At 39.1% G+C, this 21,188-nt stretch overlaps 1 protein-coding gene across 3 annotated transcripts in view; it reads right to left on the reverse strand.

Moving 5' to 3' along the window:
- PRIM2 (primase, DNA, polypeptide 2 (58kDa)) overlaps window positions 1-21,188 on the reverse strand; it is a 118,218-nt gene that overhangs the window by 73,488 nt on the left and 23,542 nt on the right. For all 3 annotated transcript variants that reach the window (XM_014943944.1, XM_014943941.1, XM_014943943.1), the window contains 2 exons: window positions 19,396-19,491; window positions 18,419-18,556 (listed from right to left, as the gene is read on the reverse strand). In XM_014943944.1, the coding sequence (XP_014799430.1) occupies window positions 18,419-18,556; window positions 19,396-19,491 (234 nt within the window). The remainder of the gene's footprint in view (window positions 1-18,418; window positions 18,557-19,395; window positions 19,492-21,188) is intronic.

The following is a 21,188-nucleotide window of genomic DNA, read 5'->3' on the forward strand; positions in this document are numbered from 1 at the left end:
ACACATTTTCAACCAAGGTTGGACCAGCAAATCAAAACATAAGTAAACACCCTGACAACTACTTTGCCCATTTTTTCCTAGAAAAAAAAAAAGAATGAGTGCTGAGTGATCCTGCTATCCACACTCATCTTTAAGTGTTAGAATTAACAGCTTTTACCCATCTTAGCCCATCTCACCACAAATGATAGAGAAAAGACTCTGAAAGACACTAAGTCCTAGCAAGCTTCACAGGAAAATATTAGGTGAGAGAGACACTTTTATCCCTCAGAAAGCAAAACAGAAGAAAAAAAGAACATAAACTGTACACACCAGCAGAGACTCTACGGGGAAAACACGTTATATGCCAATTACAAGTTTTCAGTTTGTTAAATTCTAAAGTATTTAAACAACAAAATAATCACAGAAAATTAGCTCCCTAATCAGACAACAGTGTAATTGAAAAGATTAGCAGACAAACAGAAGAGTTTACTAACAACTGAGGTGCGTCTACTACTTTTCAAGGACAGATTTCATGGGCAGGACACTAGGAAAATATCAGAGGGTACTATTAGGACCATGACTCTCACCAGCCTGTATTTTTTTTCTGACTACTGGTCATCTGGAATAAAGTCTGAAAGCTACTCCCATTACCCAGTGCATATACTTACTGGGAGATGACTAATGAAACAGTTAGACACTGAGTAAAAAAATGCACATAACTGTAGCACATGGGTTGTGAAAGACTATAGAGTCCAGCAACCAAAAGTGTAAGGGTTAGAAAGATAGAAGTGGCTGTTTGAAGCCAGTTGAACGTGCAAAAGAAAAATACCCAACCTAACGAAGTGCCCAACCAGGTATCACAATTGCATTTCAGGAGAGAAGTACTTTACAGTATGTCTTCAAATAAAGGGGGCATTTAAAAATTAAAAAAAAAAAGTATTTATGAAGAACATATTCCCCAAGCATTAGTCTTTGAACAGATCCAGTATCCATTTTCTAAGTCAAGACCAACATATTGTTAGGCAAAACCTGTGAGTGAATATCCTTTGTATTCTTCGTATTATTCTAGTGTTCCTCAAACCACACCTTACGATCCATTGGGAGCCATGAAAATATACAATGGGTACTGGCCAAGGGTCTGATAGCAACAGACAGCAGAAGTTTGGCTCCTCCCGAGTTACAGCAGTTCACCTCCCTTGGGGCGGAGGAAGAGAGGATGTAATTACTATTGGCAGAGGATCAGAGGCTGTAATTACTAGTTCAAGTATTTATATTAGCCAAGGAACTCCTGCTGCTAGCATCAAATCTGTTTCGCCATGGCAGCTGAGTAATTGTAAAGCCCTAAAGGATCTAAGCTGCTCACAACTCCTTGTAGCATGTTCTCATGACAGAAAATAACCTGTGTAGAGAAAGACTAAATAAAGTACAAAAAAAAAAGCTACTTACAACATAGCTCAACAAAGCCACTGCTAAATACAGCATAAAAACAATAAGGTTGATATACAAGCTAGAAGTGACTAGACACAAATATGGAGCAGGCTCGTTCTGGGTAGTTTATCAACACACCAATAGCAAATAATAAATAATCACTTGTCAATGAGAGACTATTTACGAATTCTTTCGTAGATTGGTTTGGCATAATACTCAGACACCAAAAAGGCTCTAGCGATCTTCTCACTTAACTGCAACCAGATGTGTTGCATGACACTTTTTTTTTTAAATACTCATTAAATACTTTATTTCCTGAAATACACTGATGTGTGTTGGGCCTCTCAGTACAAGAAAGACATTGAGGTGCGGACAACAAAGCTGGTGAGAGGTCTGGAGAAGAGGTCTTATGAGGAGCAGATTGGGGGAGCTCAGCCTGGAGAAAGGGAGGCTGAGGGGAGACCTTGCTCTCTATAACTCCCTGAAAGGAGGATGTAAAGAGGTGGGGGTCAATCTCTTCTTTCAAGGAACAGGCAATAGGACAAGAGGAAATGGCCTCAAGTTGCAGCAGGGAAGATTTAGATTGGATATTAGGAAAAAATTTTTCACCTAAAGCATTATTAAGCTTTGGAATGGGCTGCCCAGGGAAGTGGTTGAGGCACCATCCCTGGAGGTATTTAGAAGACGGGCTGACATAGTGCTTAGAGACATGGTTTAGTGATGTTTTTTCTCAGTGTTAGGTTGATGGCTGGACTTGATGATCCGGAAGGTCCCTTCCAATCTAGACAACTCTATGACTCTATGATGACAAGTCTTACTAAGCAGACCTCCTATAGCAGTCAACATATCCCATCATCGCTATGACCACAAAAACCCAGACTCAGAATCTGCACAGCAATTAATCTTTAATTTTGCTTTTTATGTTTTCTCTAATGGATCTTGAAAACCACGTGAAACACCACTTTCCACTTTGCATAAGACACATAACTTCTTTTCATATTAACTTGTGACCTCACCAAACCTAAGCCTGTACAGAATATTTAAGCAGGAGAAAAATTATCTGGGACAAGGACAATAAGGTTACTGAGGTCGGGAAAATAAAATTGTTTTCAAATACGTGCAAGAGACAATGGAAGAGATAAGGAGAAAACAGCTCTGATAACATGCCAAAGCAATGACGGTCACCCCACAACCCATAAATGACATTGTTTTACGAAGCCAGGATTAATGGGAAATTATTTGTCTAAGAGATTATCTCTGCTCTTTAAAGTCAGCTCAATAAGTCAAAATGAAAAGGCACACGCAACAAAATGCTACTCCCCCCTCCAAAACTCAAACTTTCTGCACCTAATGCCTTTAATAAGTGACAGATGAAAACAACTGCATATCATCCCAGCCTGCTTGGAAGTATCACTCAGAAAATAAGACTTTGACTCCATTTGTCCATCCCTAACTCATCAGATGATTCTAGTATACGCTGGGAAAATGAGGAAAGCACAGAACATTTTGATGGCGGTTAAGTTTGCCCAAAAGACTGCATTTGCCTTGCTCTAAACATTTAAGTATGCACAGGACAAAACCAAAGAAGCAGAATTGGAAAAGAAGTTGGGCATTGGAATAGGCTGCCCAGGGAGGTGGTTGAGTCACCATCCTTGGATGAGTTTAAGAGTCATTTAGATGTGGTGTTGGGGGATATGGTGTAGGGGAGAACTTTGTAGAGTAGGGTAGATGGTTGGACTCGATGATCCCAAGGGTCTCTTCCAACCTAGATGATTCTATGAATTAAACTGTATTTTCAATTCAATGGAGTACACAAGTATATACAGCACACTGCTATTCTGACTTCACAAACATAGGTTATAAAGGCAAGTATGTAACTGAAAAACACAGGAAAGACAACTTTTATCACTAAGGTATCACTAATACCTTGTAGTTAGGATTTTTAAGTCAGATCTCTACTACTGATGAAGTACTACTTCTCTTATTACTTTTATGATGTTGAGAAAGACTGTCGCAAGCTGTAGGAAAAAACTTCACTACAGGAAGAAAACAGCAAAAATGAGCAATAGGAAAAATGCTGCTTATAGACAAATTAGGTCAGAAAATGTGTCAAATATTTTTCAAGAGTATTGTATTGCTTTATCTTGCCACATAAGGCCAAAACCAAAGCTCTAAACACAGGGTGACCCTTACAGCCAGATGTGCACTGATGGTGATGCATCTGCAGTACTTCAGGTTATAGAAGACTGGAGGGAACCTGAAAGGAAGCCGAAGGAAAATGCACAAGGAATAATCTTAGAAAGCTAAAAAGACATGAAAACAGCAGCAGAGTTTTCAAAATGGATGAGTAGCTAGCTGATTAATGACACAGTTTTTCATCTTATCTATAAGTCAAAAGAGCATTATTTTCCAGTATCAGCAGTAGTTGATAAAAAAATATCACGAAAGAATCACTTATCTTCTAAAGATAATACAAAGCTTTTAACATAGAGTGTTAAAAAAAGGAACAAGAAGTGCCCATTTAACAAGAATACAATGACATTAGGAACAAAATTAACTAAGAGACTAAGGAGAGAAAACAAGAACAGGAATTGCCCATAAAAAAAAAAAAACCAAAACCAACACTAGGCTGTCTTGGCAATAATTAAGAGAAAAACATAATTACTCATTTACAGTCAGATACTTGCTTTAGTTGATGCTAAACCTTATGGAATAAAGTCTAATGACTCAAAGATTAATCTATATAGTCACAACACCATGGACAAAATGCAGAATTGCCTCATACTTTGAACGCACCAGGTGGTATCTGCTACACCAGATTAAAAACCAGAGTGAGCTACACATCACCAATATGTAAAAGCCTAATCACTATGAATGCCATATGCAAGCAGATTCATGAGGCTACGGTTAAGACATCATCAGAATTTTTAAATGTTGATCATTTCTTAACTTTTGCTTATCAGTTCCTACTGACAGGTACGGGGAAATTAATCACAGAACTAAAAATTAATGACATTTAGTGAAACGCTTATTTGCATTGGGTGTATACCAAGAGAATAAAATCAACCTCATTTCCATACATTCTACATTAGACACAAAATACAATTTTGTTTTGAATGAAGAGCTCAATCCTCTGTCTTCAGCTCATCCTCAACGGAATGTACAGAAAGGCTGCGTTTCAGGCAGGGTTTGCCTGGGTTACGCTGTTCCTCACTCTTGAGGTGCTCTCTGATGGCCAAGGCCAGAGGGTATCCCTATGACCTCTCCGGCCAGTGAAGCACCTGGACTCATACACCGTGAGCATGGTGGGTCAGTCAAGAACAGCAACAAAAATGCATTGACAGTTTGATCGTAAGCGAAACTAGATGCAAGAGTAAGCCAGGCTTTTCCTGGGTATGAATCCAAAGGGTGGAGTAAAAATAAACACAAACCCTTTGGGATGAACAAAGCTGGTAACAGAACAACCTTCACCTCATTTTGGCAGCTCAACCAGGAAGACAACCAGGGAAACTGATGTGGTTTAAGAAGCTGTAAGCACTACATCCAAGCTTAATCCATTTCTTTCATATGTACATATATAAACAAAGGCTGTAGTCATTAATAAATCATGTCATTTTGCTTAACTCGTGGCAGATGATAATAAAAAAACCCTTTGCTTTCTGCTATTTGTTTAAGACTACAGATTATTTAAATTAAACGTTATTCCTTGCAAACAGAAAAACACCAGTATTTACATAAAAAGGAATTTGTTGACATAAATATAGAAAAAAAATACAGCTAAAAAGATCACAAGCTACATGTAAATTGAAGCTGTATGTCTTCATTGGTCTGTTTCCCTGATATTTCATGTTATTTTCTGCCTTTCTACAACTCAGACACTGAACAGCGAATTCAGTGTCCTTTCAAAAATCTACAGAGTGCGTACAAGCTGTTACAAAATGTTACTGATACCTTGACTTTCCTGTGCCCCAGGATGCTGAATAAATCTATCACTGCCTTTCAAAATCCATTTTTACTACAAAACATCTGTATTATAGTACTTTTTTGTGTCTCCTCCTTCAGATAGATGAGGCATCATCAGACAAATGAGATGATACAAGACTATATATATATATATATATATATACTTCCACCTGACACACTACCAAAAGTACATAACACATGTAGAACCTACGGAAAACCTCTCCTGGTTTTCAATTTCACAGTAAAAGAAGATTCAAGGAATACCAAAAACGATCCCAGGTAAGGTCATACAGACATGCCTACTAATCTAGAGATTATCACTGTAGACCACCTACTCCTTACATAAGAGAAAAGAAAGCCACTTAAGGCAAAGAAATTTCAATTTCTAGCAATGTCAAAGCGCTCTACACAAAGCCAATGACATCCTTCAGGACTCCAGTGCTTCTAAATCCAGGCAGGCTTGAAACAGTGACAGATGAAGGTAGACCTGTAAAGGTGGCACAAAGCAGCACAAGGCTTCTCTTAAACAAAGCTAACTCAGTAACATTTGCACACCCAACTTTCAATCCGTACCTTTCTTCAGGCTCAACGGATCACACGAGATCACTGTCTATGCAGATGCAATATAGAGAAAAGCAGGCTACATTTCTCAATAGGGAATGGAAAATTAACTAGAAAGTATGCTCCCTAGTAAAAGGTAGGGCACTGACCCATCAGTGGGTCAGTGTTTCCCTGTAGGTCACTACTTCAGGAATTTAGGAAAAAAGAAAAGATTAGTAGTGAACTTTAAAATGACCTGAGATAATCCAGCAGGAGGCATAGCCAAAAGAAAACCCAACAAGAATCACAGAATCTTCATGGTTGGAAGGGACCTTTGAGATCATCGAGTCCAACCATACACATCCAGGAAACTAATTCAGTGTCCTTTCAAAAATCTACCGAGCGAGTACAAGCTGTTACAAAGTGTTACTGATACCTTGACTTTCCTGTGCCCCAGGATGCTGAATAAATCTATCACTGCCTTTCAAAATCCATTTTTATTACAAAACATCTGTATTATAGTACTTTTTTGTGTTGTCTCCTTCAGATAGATGAGGCATCATCAGACAAATGAGATGATACAAGATATATATATACACACTTCCACTTGACACACTACCAAAAGTACGTAACACGTGTAGAACCTACGGAAAACCTCTCCTGGTTTTCAATTTCACAGTAAAAGAAGATTCAAGGAATACCAAAAACGATCCCAGGTAAGGTCATACAGACATGCCTACTAATCTAGAGATTATCACTGTAGACCACCTACTCCTTACATAAGAGAAAAGAAAGCCACTTAAGGCAAAGAAATTTCAATTTCTAGCAATGTCAAAGCGCTCTACACAAAGCCAATGACATCCTTCAGGACTCCAGTGCTTCTAAATCCAGGCAGGCTTGAAACAGTGACAGATGAAGGTAGACCTGTAAAGGTGGCACAAAGCAGCACAAGGCTTCTCTTAAACAAAGCTAACTCAGTAACATTTGCACACCCAACTTTCAATCCATACCTTTCTTCAGGCTCAATGGATCACACGAGATCACTGTCTATGCAGATGCAATATAGAGAAAAGCAGGCTACATTTCTCAATGGGGAATGGAAAATTAACTAGAAAGTATGCTCCCTAGCAAAAGGTAGGGCACTGACCCATCAGTGGGTCAGTGTTTCCCTGTAGGTCACTACTTCAGGAATTTAGGAAAAAAAAAAAAAAAATTAGTAGTGAACTATAAAATGACCTGAGATAATCCATCAAGAGGCATAGCCAAAAGAAAACCCAAGAAGAATCACAGAATCTTCATGGTTGGAAGGGACCTTTGAGATCATCGAGTCCAACCATACACATCCAGGGAAAAAAAAAACCAAAACACAAAAAAAACCACCAAAAAACCCCCACCACTCCAACCCAACAATCCCGGGCACTAGAGCATGCCCTGAAGTGCCACATCTACACATTTCTTAAATACCTCCAGGGATGGTGACTCCACCACCTCCCTGGACAGGTTGTTCCAGTGCCTGACCACCCTTCCAGTAAAGTAATTTTTCCCAGTATCTAATCTAATATTTCATACATTTTCCTCTGCTCCTGTCATCATTCATGTGGGAGAAGAGGCCAACCCCCACCTCTCTCCACCCTCCTTTCAGGGAGTCGTAGAGGGCAATGAGGTCTCCCCTCAGCCTCCTCTTCTCCAAACTCAACATGCCCAGTTCCCTCAGCCTCTCCTCGTGTGACTTCTTCTCCAGACCCCTCACCAGCTTGGTGGCTCTCCTCTGGAACCAACCAACCAAAAAAAAAAGCCTTTCAAAATCTGTGTCAGGTACCCAAGAGAAACTTCACAAGAAAACAGCTGGGGTGGGGAGGAAATCAGCTGAGTCTAACAGACCCATTACCCAACTTTAAAAAAAAAAATAATATCTCTCTGCAGTCAAGGTATTCAAGGATGAAGTAGGACCCTTCTCAGGCAGGTAGGTTGCTGGTCACCAATGATCCAGTAAGAGCCTGGCAGCAGAGTACAAGCAACGCAGAGGCACCTGATGCTCTCCTGAAGCAAATTAATCCCTGGGAAGGGAGTGGGCCAGGCCCAATATTCCTAGAGCCAGGTTTAACTACCCAAGCTCTCTATTTGCAGCCTGATTAATCCACGTTTCTATTATCCCAGGAAGACAGCACTCCAGTGATCCCGGTGACAGCCTGTACAGACTGCCCGTAAGACATCAGGGGGGTGTTTTTATTGTAAAAATTCTGCTCAGCTCTATATCCTGCCCCTGAAACATGCCCTGCTTTCCTGGTACCAGGAGAAAAAAATATATTCCGACAAATAATCTTAATTTACAAGAACTGCAAAAAACGTCCACTTCCTCTCTAGCATAAGTATGCAGATTAGCAATTAACTGCAGCAGAAATAAATTAACAGATGAAATTCCCTTTGGGAAACTGCAGTAAAATGGAAAGTCACATAATGAGACCACCCAGAAATCAGCTGCAGTGACAGTGACTAGCATTTCTAAAAATACTCACTTCATCTATATTTAAACAGTTTAAAAATAAATATTCATTAAGTTCAAAAAGCATATTGCTACACTTTTTCTTAAAAGAGTTCAAAACACTTGAGTTTCGTAATCAGTAAAATTAGTGGTTATTTTAAATGAGTCTTACAGCAGAATTTCTTTTAAATACATCTTGGCAAAGGCATTTCTGAGATAAGACTGAAACATACTTTACTCTTACACTTGCTGCTTAAAGAAGTGCTCCAACCTCTAGAAAGATTCTATACATTAATTAACCAAGCGTCATCTGATACAACAATCAGTTGTTTGATTTATTTCATGTCTGACTTGGAGCTACTGAGAGTCATTTCCCATTTTTCCTTCTGACTGAAAAAAAAAAAAAGGATTTAAGATTTAGTCCTTCCCCAATAGTCAGCCGATCTTTATCGTTAGTAGGAATGGAAAAAACACATTAACATCACATATGCAGTGTACATTCATGGTCTGAGGCTATCATACAACTTTATTCAGGAGAACTTTATTCAGAAGAATGCATTTCACAGAGAAATGTATTAGGGAGGGGGAACGGAGGGGGTGGAACCAAACCAAACCATGTCATTGGAAAGGTAGTCATCACAATTGTCAGTGATTCAACCTGTTTGGGTTTGCCTTGCTCCATAAACTTGCATGAAATGTTTTAAACATAGCCTTTTCCTATCGTCTATATTCCATATTCGTCACAGCCTTTTTTTGGCTGTTAATCCAAACTGCAATCATGACTTAAGATACTACAATTTAATTTAGGTCTCAAAACAACTTGCATTACTCCCTTCTTTCTTGGATGCTTCCATATTCTTCCTTGGATGCTTCATCTGACACCCACTGCTCTCAACAGCTACAAAACCTACCACTGCTTTCATTGTGACCGCTCACAACAGCCACTCCTACAAATACTGGTATTTTGTATGCTATATAATAATTCCCTATAAATAAGGCACAACTTTTGGGGTATCTGTAGAGTAGGTTTATGAGGATGTGCAATACACTAGCCAGGTTTTAACACCTAACCAAGGATCATGAGAAGCAAGTGTTATAGACAATAGTGAAAAATCCCCGTGGTGAATGGAGGTGCATTTACTCTTGCACCATTTGTGCTTTTTCTGTCGTATAGAATTTTTTAGGATTACATTGCAAAGTTTTTAAAAAATTCCTCTCCTCCTCCAAAACAGCTTTTAGCAAGGGAGCAAAGCAAGAAAATAATCACTTTGAAAAGCAAATGCAAGCCGGGCACTCTAAAACTGAATGAAGAAATAGGGGGACAGGAGGGAGGGAAGGGGGACTCCCAAAACCTCCACATTTCTTTCAACGCACAAGGCTTGAGATTAGCAGAAGGGATGAGCTAGAGCAAGAAAAAGTCCAATTTTAAGAAGCGGGCAAAGGAATATACTCCACAGAGCTTTCAAATGGAAGAAAACTTAGTTTATGTAACAGAAGTGATGAAATGAGTTACCAGAGCAATTAGACAAAGAGACAAGCAAGAATAAGCACATTATTTATATTCTACAGGAACTGCAAATTTAGCATAAATATTACACAGTTTAGTCATAAACAATTTGAAAGTTAGAAGTGGCATAATCTTTAGAAATGCTATAAAAATTTTACTGTCAGGATTTGACCATGTTTGTTCAAACACGTAGCAATGTTGCTTTTCACCAATCATGAATTTAAGAATCCATTTATTAAGCCCAGTGATTAACTGTTGTGTTCTAAAAGCAACTACATCACTTAAAACAATTGGTTTAGACAAAGCACATCTAAGATTTACGCTCCTTTACAGAATCCTGCAAAGTTGCAGGCAAGGTTCAATGTATTCATTTCAAGGGAAGTTTATGATTTACTGTACAGGGTAGAGGTAGGTAAATCGTGTCTCTTCAACCACTTAAAGTTTTATGTGTGGTTCAAACTTGGATCTCAATAATGGACCTCTATTAATGTACAGACAGGTGAGAAATGCAGATCCCCACTATCACAGAAGCTAGAATTATTGAGATAAATAGAATCATAGGACCATAGAATGGTTAGAGTTGGAAGGGACCTTAAAGATCATCCAGTTCCAAACCTCCTGCCCTGGGCAGGGACACCTCCCACCAGACCAGGTTGCTCCAAGCCCCATCCAGCCTGGCCTTGAACCCCTCCAGGGATGGGGCATCCACAGCTTCTCTGGGCAACCTGTTCCAGTGTCTCACCACCCTCACAGCAAAGAATTTCTTTCTGGTATCTAATCTAAATCTCCCCTCCTCCAATTTAAAACCGTTACCCCTTGTCCTGTCACTGCACTCCCTGACAAAGAGTCCCTCCCCAGCTCTCCTGGACTCCCTTCAGATATTGGAAGGCTGCTAGAAGGTCTCCCTGGAGTCTTCTCTTCTCCAGGCTGAACAGCCCCAGCTCTCTCAGCCTGTCCTCACAGCAGAGGTGCTCCATCCCTCTGGTCATCCTCGTGGCCCTCCTCTGGACCTGTTCCAACAGGTCCACGTCCTTTCTATGTTGAGGTCTCCAGAGCTGGACACAGGACTCCAGGTGGGGTCTCAGGAGAGCAGAGCAGAGGGGCAGAATCACCACCCTGGCCTTGCTGGCCACACTTTTGATGCAGCCCAGGATGGGGTTGGGTTTCTGGGCTGCCAGTGCACAAATCAAGTTTCCCCAGGAAACATTCGCACACACAAATCAGTCTCCTTGCACAGTGAAACACCTGGACGGCTGAGAAACACCCTAGGAACATCTTCACTGGCAGTACACATCAGCCAGATCACTTGCCAGTTAACTCCCAGAAACATAACTCGGTTTCTCCAAGGAAATGATAGAACACAGTTGAGGAAATGATTTGTCATTAAGTCTCGTGTAATCCAACTCCAGGCAGATACCACTACAGCTATCCCTTAGCAACTGTCTCTGGGTCACAGGAGGCTGTAAAAAAAATAATCAGGAGAAAACTCAAACTTCTGACACAGAGCCATCCTGAAATACAGGCTTCTGCTCACTTACCAACAGCAGTGGCCATTAACTGGGTTAATTCTTATCCAGAACTATTGTCAGTTCTTTCTTACCGACAACAGCACATCATTCTCAAATCATTTTTACCAGCACGCTCATAAACTGTTGTCTCAATATAGTACCTGTTTAATGTCATAAGTGACACATTTTCAGGTTATTGCGTATATCCCACAACATAGAAATAAAATGTACTTCCTGTTAATATATTCTATTCCAACAGCTTTTCTGAAGTTTGGGGAACACCTCAACAGTTACGCAAGCCTTCTCAAGCTTCAAATCCTCCACATCTTGCTTTGGTAGTTTTACTATCATGAAACACCTATATTGATTAGAAGATAGAAGCATTTCCATGGAAATCAAACCAAAGAGGACCAAGCAGAGACCACAGCAATTGTTTATGCTGCAAATTGAAGTGTTTTGTAGGAGATGCAAGAAGCAGATAGAAGAAATCGAAAGACAAAATACTGAATACAGTCAAATTTCATTTAGCCTCCTAGCAGTATTTATAATTACTTCATGCAACCTACGTAACCTCCAAAAGAAACACATATACTTCAATTAGTGGAAAAAACTGACATGGATTTCAGAAAAATAGCCAACAACGGGACATTTAAGGGGGCACAGCAAAAAGAAAGTCCACAAAGGAAAGTCCAGTGAGTTTCCCTGTCTTGCAGGTAGCCATTCCGCATACAGGCTTGAGTCCCCTCTGACACAAAACCCCACTCAAAGTCACTTCCCTTGATTTCACTTCCCCCTCTCAAAAGATTACCATTTTATTCAGCAGACCCGTGCCTCAGACAAGGACCTTCCAACACAACACTAGTGAGAAACGAAGACCAGCTGCTTCTCTGCAAAACTCTCCCAGCAAACTTTGGTCCGAGAGATTCAGAGGACAAAGCCACTGCAATCACGTTTTTAAGCGAGCGCTGCCAAAGTTATTACCTTACTAACCTTGGATGTGCATATTATAAAAATCATCCATTTATGTTACAGTGAATTACTTTACGTTAACGCTGGGAATGCAACACCTGAAATGAATTTCAAGTGACAAGACCATCATCAATCATACTTTCTCAACATTAATGCCATTCCATAAAGCCTTCTGCTTCACTGCTTGAAAATGTAGGTGTTTTAGGAAGAAAATATTTTGCAGGTGGTGCTATATATACTGATACTTCTCCCAAAGTAGCAGGTTCTTTGAACACAAAGCATATTTGACTAATATTTAATTGTAACAGACAAATCATTGTGAATATTTATAAAAGTAGGAGCAACTTGATCCACATTCCAAACAGTTTTGAAGTTTACATCCCAAATAGGGAAAGCAATAAACAAAAAAAATGCATTAAAAATTAGCACAAAAAGAAGACCTCACTGGTGTTTTCCAAGTCCTCAAAACCCAACAATTTGATTTGTAGACATTTTATCACTTCAGACAAGATCCTACTGCAAAGTAAAAAAGTGAAGCCATTAACTTCAGAAGACACATGTGCTACCAAGACTGTACATCTTAACATTGGAATTTTGATTTCTTACAGTACCAGTTTGTATTATTTTCAGTTAATATTTTTATTTGCAGATGGTTAGATCCTGTATTATATTCTGACAAAGTATTTTCACAAAAGCAACTTTTTGCAGTAGAGTTATAATTTAAAGATAAGTCATTACTTCAATTGCTGGGCTCAAATATGGGGGAAAAGGGGCTGGATTTAAATGCAAGTATGACAAATTTACTGGAGAATCGCCACAAGACCATGAATGGAAAGTTCAGTTATGCTATCAATGATAATTACAGGTCTTTATAAAATAAACTCTTCAAACCCACAATAAAAGCACTCATGCTACATAGGAATATGTACACATTCTCAAGCATTTGCTTATAGTTTTAAAATTTAACGTTCAACAAGCACTAAAACTCTAGGGCAAAACATGTTCTGGACTGTAACATTTGTCAAGAACACCACAGTGATTCAAATCTCACTGATGCAAACACAAATGGAGGCGCCCCAGTCACAGAATCACAGAATCTTTTAGGTTAGAAAGGACCTTAAAGATCATTTTATCCAACCGTCAACCTAACTTTGACAAGAATAGACACCCACACAAGAAACAAAAAGCAACACCATCACTAAACCATATCTCCCAGCACTACATCAACCCGTCTTTTGAACACCTCCAGGGATGGGGCCTCAACCACCTCCCTGGGCAGCCCATTCCAATGGCTGAGAACCCTTTTGGTGAAAAAACTTTTCCTAATATCCAGCCTGGACCTCCCCTGGTGTAACTTGAGGCCATTTCCTCTAGTCCTGTTGCCTGTGACTTGGGAGAAGAGACCAACCCCCACCTCTCTACACCCTCCTTTCAGGTAGTTGTAGAGAGCAATAAGGTCTCCCCTCAGCCTCCTCTTCCCCAGGCTGAACAACCCCAGTTCCCTCAGCCTCTCCTCATAAGACTTGTGCTCCAGACCCCTCACCATCTTTGAGGTGCTGGAGCGGGTCCAGAGAAGGGCAACAATTTCTTTTTTATGGTAGGGAGCCCAAAACTGGACACAGCCCTCGAGGTGGGGCCTCACCAGTGCCCAGTACAGGGGGACGATCACCTCCCAAGTCCTACTCACCACACTGTTCCTGACACAGGCCGGGATGCCGTTGGTCTTCTTGGCCACCTGGGCACACTGCTGGCTCATGTTCAGCCCACAGTCCACCAACACCCCCAGGTCCCTTTCTGCTGGGCAGCTTTCCAGCCACTCTGCCCCCAGCCTGGAGTGCTGCCTGGGGTTGTTGTGACCCAAATTCAGGACCCTGCAAATTGCTTCAGCTTTCAGCAACTATTCACCTGCCCCAGTGTGGGGTCCTCACGGGCACCATGAAGATCTGCTTCCCAGCCTCATGGAGCTGCTCCTCTGACCTTGGTGTTTCCTGGCTGATTCTCACTCCCTTTGGCTCCCCCCCTCCTCTCTCTGCGGGGTGTTTTGCCCTTTCTTAAGCATGTTTCCCTCCCCGAGATACCCCTCAGTATAGGGATGCCCTGTGGGGCACCGGTCAGAGCCAGCTGAGCCCCAGCTTCTCCTCACAGAGTTCCCCCCCTCAGCATCCCGAGCACAGGTTTAGTCAAGACTACTAGAGTTATTTTAATAATAAAAAGAGCATTTTATGTGCTCAACCTAAATCCATAATCTCTATATAAAGGATTTTCTGATCAATCAGGCAGGAAGAGTATCAGACACAAAGAACTAAATGGCACTACAAGAAAAGCAGTTAAAAAAACCCATCCAAACACATCCTCAGAAATTAGGTGGTTTCTGGTGAGAAGGGAAGCTCACACTCAACACTTCCAGCAGGTAGGAGACCTTGTCCAGCTCCAGTTTGCCACACAGAGCGGCAATCGTGGGGGCAAAAGGCTGTCCTACAAGTCAGACCACTGCAAGCATAATATTCAGTCATATTTCCAGTTATTTGGGGACACCACTGATAAAGGCTGATGGTTTGGCAGCCTCTGCTGTCCCATTTCAGACCTCTCTGGAGCCATCCTCTTCCGTGCAGTACTCAGTACAACACAGCTCTGAGATGGGTTTGCGGCCAAATCTTCTGATTCCAAGAAATAAAAAATTAAGACAGTTATCCTCAAAAGAAAGGAGACCCAATACTGCCACTAATTTCACAACCTAAGGTCACTACGTGGGTATAACTGAAATTACCAAAATGCAGCATAGCATTACTGCAGCAATGTTTGTGTATTAGTGTAAACACAGCGAAACCCTCATAAATAAAATATAATGCAATTTGAATTAATAAAGGTTTGCTTTAAGTTATAAAACAATTGTAGAGCTAATACTACAACTTGCCTGAACTACAGAAAATGCTTAGGCTTTCTACAGTTTAATCATCATTAATGGCACAAAGGAAATTATTTACTATCAAATGGGTCAGAGAAAACAGAAAGAAGGCCCTTGCGGTATTTATTTTGCACAGAAAATGAACTTCTTCAGTTGCCTTTGCAATTGTCAAGAAGGCTGGAGTAGTATTAACTTCCCCTATTATTGAGTCTCAGGGAATAGCCACAGAGTTGAGATGTCAAACTTATTTTTCTAGTATGAAACAAAACATATGACTGCTTGGTGGGCTTGAGTAGTAAGTGATTAAAGCATAATTGACTAAACTGAAGTTGTGCCAGTGTCAACATAAAACTTTTTTTTTTTAAAGTCAATGCTATGAATTATTTATGGTTCTCTCAAAGCTCAGTATCGACACATCAATTCACTCTTATTATATTCCTCCTTTAAAACCCTGTCACATGCAGGATGGTGGCAACATGAGCCGGCAGGGATAACTCCTTCCAAAAGCCTGCGCGAGTGACTCCTCGGAGTAGCACCAAACAACTCCCAAGAGGGAAAACATGCATCACAATACACATAATCAATAACACCACACCAGCAATCCACCCTGGAAAAATTTGGTGCTTTAGAAGTTCAATTAATCAATGTTAATGAGAGCTGTAAGAAAGATTCCTCAAAACAATGTACCTGAAAGACCATCTTTCCATCACTTAAATTAAGGGTATTTTGTCCCTTAGAAGCTTAGAACCAAAAATATTGGCCAAAGTCAAACTATCTCATAGAATCCTAATTTTATCACCCTGTGAAACACAAATCCCTTCTTTGAAATAGCATTCAAGCCTAATTTGGATTATCACACCATTAATATCCTTAATTCTCAACTTCTAATAAAACAAGAATGGCCCGTTAGAAAGCACTGAGAACAAGATGTAAATAGCCAAGTGCTGCAAAAACACTAAAACATCCTCCCGAAAGCACACATCAGTAATGTTTCCCAAAGTGGCAATGTTATCAAATACATCCATTAAAGAGACAAATCAAATAACACATCAGTGATGCTGTTTAAGGCTTTATTACTTCTTAAAGAAGTTTGGCCATGATGTGCAACTTCTGTGCAAAGTCATGAAGACCACGGTGCCTGAAATTCAGCACGGTTCTCTTGATTTCTCCTTTGCAGCAGACACACGAAGACACGTGTGCTACAAAAGCATTAGCAAGCAACACTAAACCAGCTGGACTTGCAGAACTTAAATCTAGACCAAACAGTATTTCAACTACTGCTTTGCACAGACAATACTGGGAGAGTGCCACCGTGTCATAACTTCTACTGACATGTGCTCCTTCGCCTCAGATAAGGCTGAGGAAAAAAGGGACTTTGTATGTTGTGTTTAAAAAAAAAAAAATCCTTATGTACAATTCTTTCTTTGAAAGTATATTCTTACAGTTTCACTGAAATGCAATTGATGATTATAGTTTTATTCCACTGAAAGCTGCACTCATTATCCAGCTACCAAGTGTCACACTCCAGCTGTGCCTCTGTTTGGCACGACAAGTTAGACTGATCTCTGCAGAAAATGTAAAAAAAATTAATAATATTCCTAGCATCTCTCAGCAGTGCACTGTGCTGGCTAAAATCAGAGAAACAGCTTATTAAATATGGTTTAACAAACTAAATTAGTAATCAAAACCCCACAACTTCAATCAGGAGCTTTGGAATAGGACAGAAATCACTAATACTTTCTTCCTTACTCTGAAAATATGGTGAACTTTAATAAACAAAATGTATGTATTGAAACTAAAAACTAATGCAAACCTGAAATAATGCAAGAACTTAAAACATAGCACTTCTATAGAAGATAATTCTCCAAGCTCGTGATAGTGCTAAAATTTCTAAACCCTGATTAGAGAGGATAACATAAAGAAGTACTTTTTACTACAAAGCAGCTATTGATAAAAAAGCAGCTATATAAGATACTGTGTGTTTGCAAGAAAAAGGTGCAGATTCTTCCTCAAACTGCAAAGTCAAATAGTCTACTCGTTCCAGCTCCTGCTGGTTTTCAGACTTCTCCTCAGCTACTCACAAAAAAACCAGATTCCAGAAGTCCACAAAGCTTCTCAAAAATATTTTAAACAGATGCAGATAACCTGTGCACTTAGCCAGTTTTCAGCAAGAACGTTATGCATCAAATGAAATAAGGATGTCTCTAGCTGCAGTTGTATTAAGAGTTCTAATGGAAATGTTCACATAAGAGTATCACAATTTCCACCGCGCATTAAATAAGCCCACAGACTCCAGTTTGACTCAAAATTAACAAATTAGAAAATTAGCATACTGGCAGCTTTTCAAAGGAATGCATTTTCACTTCACAGTTTGTTTACCAAATACTCATGGTTAGCCTTGATGTTCATGTAAGACAGCAATATAAGGCTTTAAAAACATTTTTTAAACAGCAATCCAAACCACCTTCATGTTAATCAATGCCGTATTTTCTAGAACTAAAACTCTGGGCATTATACATGATGACCAACTTTTAAACCCTGTGAAGTGTCTAATACTGTAAAATAACAATTCCTGAATTGATCACCAAATCACTAACAGAAGAACATTCACATACAGTATTTACCATTGGTGTCCTAACTAGATATGATACCTTGAACGTTCATAAAATGAACACTTAATTTTTTGCCTGACACGTTCTGCCTTATCCTCATTTCAGTTCTCACCAACAACAGGAAAAAAAGAAAAAAACCTACAAATCACTATTTTACTTGTTTCGACAAATAAACTGTTGCAAAATGTTGCATGAGAAAAGGTTGATACAAACATTAAAAACAGTTGTCTCTACGGGGATAACAATTTGAATGAAAAGTCGTGTTAGTCTCTATGAGGGAAACGGTTTTAAAATCCTCTAGCAGGAATTTCTTTACAATGCACATCACATGCTAAATGCCATTTAAAATAAATGAACTCCCAGCTCATAATGAACTTCTTTTAAGTGCTGTCAGCACTTTTGATAGGGTTTCTGGTATTCTCCAGATGGAAGCAGAGAAATTTAAAATCCAAAAGGCTACTACTGCCCAAGAGTCACTTAACAATGCAAGGACAGTTGTAAAAAATCAGACTTTACCAGACTTACCGCCAGTGCTTTAGATAACTTGGTTCTATAGTTATTACAAACAATTGCATCAATCTCCTTAAGTGGCACATATGCAAAGCCATCTTTAATAAACACTCTTCTGGCTCTAAATAGATCTACAGCATCTGCAAGTCCAACCTGAGAAAGAAGAAAAACCCACACTGTGGAACAGGAAAATAATGCATTAACAATATTTACAACCCTAAGATTCAATATGGACCAGGAAAACCTTAAGTCATTCTCTGTCTTTTAACAAAGCTCTATCCAGGCAAAACACACAGACTCTTGAAATTAAATGTTGACTTTGGAATAGCTGATCATTGTTTTGGTGAGAAAAGACCATTTACTTACAGAAAGCCATGCAACCAGGCAAAATAAGGTACTTTAAAGTTTGTCTCTATGATTGTTAAGCAAATTATGTAGCTTTGCATCATTTACTGATTTGATATTTGAAAATGGACTTCTCTTGCCTTTCTGTTCCAGGCATCTTGACATATTTGGTTCATGTAAGTTATATATAAAAGGTCTTGGAACCCAATCAACTTCGCTCCAACTAAGAATCAGTGGGCTACATCAGATCCTTCTCACCCCTCTCCTCTTGCTCTAATACAATCAGACCAAACCTAGTTTCAGCAACAGATGTTTGAGAATGTCTCCATCCCAAGTGGTCTGTCAGTCAGGGAAGTTAAGTCATTTGTCTGGGAAACATTAAAAATTAAACCTGTTTTTGTGGATGACAAAGGATGGCAGAAGAGGCCAAGAGACATCAATGGCAGTTTAAAGCCCCCTTCATTCTCCCAGTCCCTCCTCCTACTCTTACACTGACTTGAAAAAGAGGAACTCTCATTAGCATCAGTTAATTTAGATCCTTTGATTAACTGTTAGCAATAGTATTACGTAAACTTAAAATTAGTAACTCCAAGTTTAACTAAAAGAGAATGAATGTAAATCTGGGGAACTTACCAATTTCTACTTACCTTATAGAACATCTGCTCTTTAACTTTAATCATACTGAAGCCAGGGGTTGACGTACACAACTCATTTGCCAATTCATTTTTCAGGTCTTCACTAATCTAAAATCAAGAGCTTGGTTTTAAACTGCTGAAATAATTTAGAATAAGACTTTTTTATCTTTTTAAATAATACAAGCTAAAGGATTACTTACTCTGTAAATACGTCATCCCTTTAGTTGACAAGGGAAAAAGAATTACATATTCAGCAAGCAATCACTAACAACTAATTAAGCAGAAACCAGCAAAACCCTAGTGGTCAATAGTGTTAAATATCCTTCCTTCCGAAGCAGTAGTGAAGATTTTAAAATATAATAATTTTAAACATTAACACAAGAACTATAAAACACGCTTTCTAAAAGCCAACCTCTTCAAACTAGAACTTGTGAGAATCCCTGCTCGTATCTAGAATTACTATATGCATTAAGTATGATGACTTAATAGCAATTAGTAAGGACTTAAACAACTTTGACAGTTTTTTAACAAAAACATCAGTTTCAGCTCATCTCTAAATCTAGACTTTTACAAGAATGACATATCATCTTATCTTCATGGATTTATCTCTCCGTTTTTATTGGGTTTTTTGTTTTGGGGTTTTTTGGGGTTGTATAGCTACAGTGGTTACAATTGCATTAGTTCTTCTAGAATATCTCACTAAAAAAAAACAAAACAAAACATCAAACCAAGCCAAGGATAGGTTTTTTTTTTTACAGAAAGCCATTAAAACAGTCCAGCAACTGTTTTAAAGACAGGCTTGGGAGAAGGAGGAGAGAGAAAGATGAGGATTCCTTGCTTTATTTGATTTTCGAAAAAACAAAAGCATTTTATTCAGTATTAATTTCAAGGGTGTTTTTTTTAATCTTTCAGTATACACATAAAATAATTATACTGACTCCAAAATTCCCCAGCTGTCCAGATCCTTCTTTATTAGCAAATTGACCACATCAACCTCATACAGATGTAAAGTCACAGGTTTTTTTATATTTTCTTGCATCTTACTAGCAAACAATTTAATACTGGTGATGTAAAAGCCATCCTGGGGAAACCTCCAGAAAAATAGGTTCATGGGCCATGACTAAAGATTTGGATAAGACTGTGGACAGTGTTACCAAAAATACAGTTTCATCAGAACTTGTATTTTTTTTAAACAAGCACAAATATTGTTGCAAAACAATATTTTATCATATAAAGAAATAACACTTATAAAGCTGTTAAATAATTTACTTTTTCCAGCCTCAAGTATCTTACAGGTTAGGCAAACATCATATAAATAAATAACACTTACAAAGCTGTTAAATAATTTACTTTTTACAGCCTCAAGTATCTTACAGGTTAGGCAAACCTTCAACAGCCCCACACACACTTTGCTCCCACTGCCTTCCCACCAAATTCATGCTGCCTTCGTGTTTCCAGCTAACGGAGAGAGAGGAAGAAGAAATAAGGATATCCCTAGCTTCTAACTAATGGAGAGATAAAGAAGAAATAAGGATATCCCTAGCTTCTAACTAAAGCCAGGAGATGACTCCAGAACGCACTTAAAAATAGAACTTGCTTGCCTAAAGACTGAAACATTAAAAATAAACATGCGCCGGCATTAAGGCTTTCCCCTTTTTCACATAAAATTGTGTAAAATGAACTGAAGATGCAATGCAATGAAATTAAGCTCCTTAGAGTCTTAAGCTCAGTCAGTCAGACTCAAGCTTTCAGTTACTCTGTATACAAAGCATCACGAAACACATATACCAATTTTTCTTGGTTCG

This window comes from Calidris pugnax, unplaced genomic scaffold, assembly GCF_001431845.1.
Source record: "Calidris pugnax isolate Ruff unplaced genomic scaffold, ASM143184v1 scaffold105, whole genome shotgun sequence".
Classification (NCBI taxonomy): domain Eukaryota; kingdom Metazoa; phylum Chordata; class Aves; order Charadriiformes; family Scolopacidae; genus Calidris; species Calidris pugnax.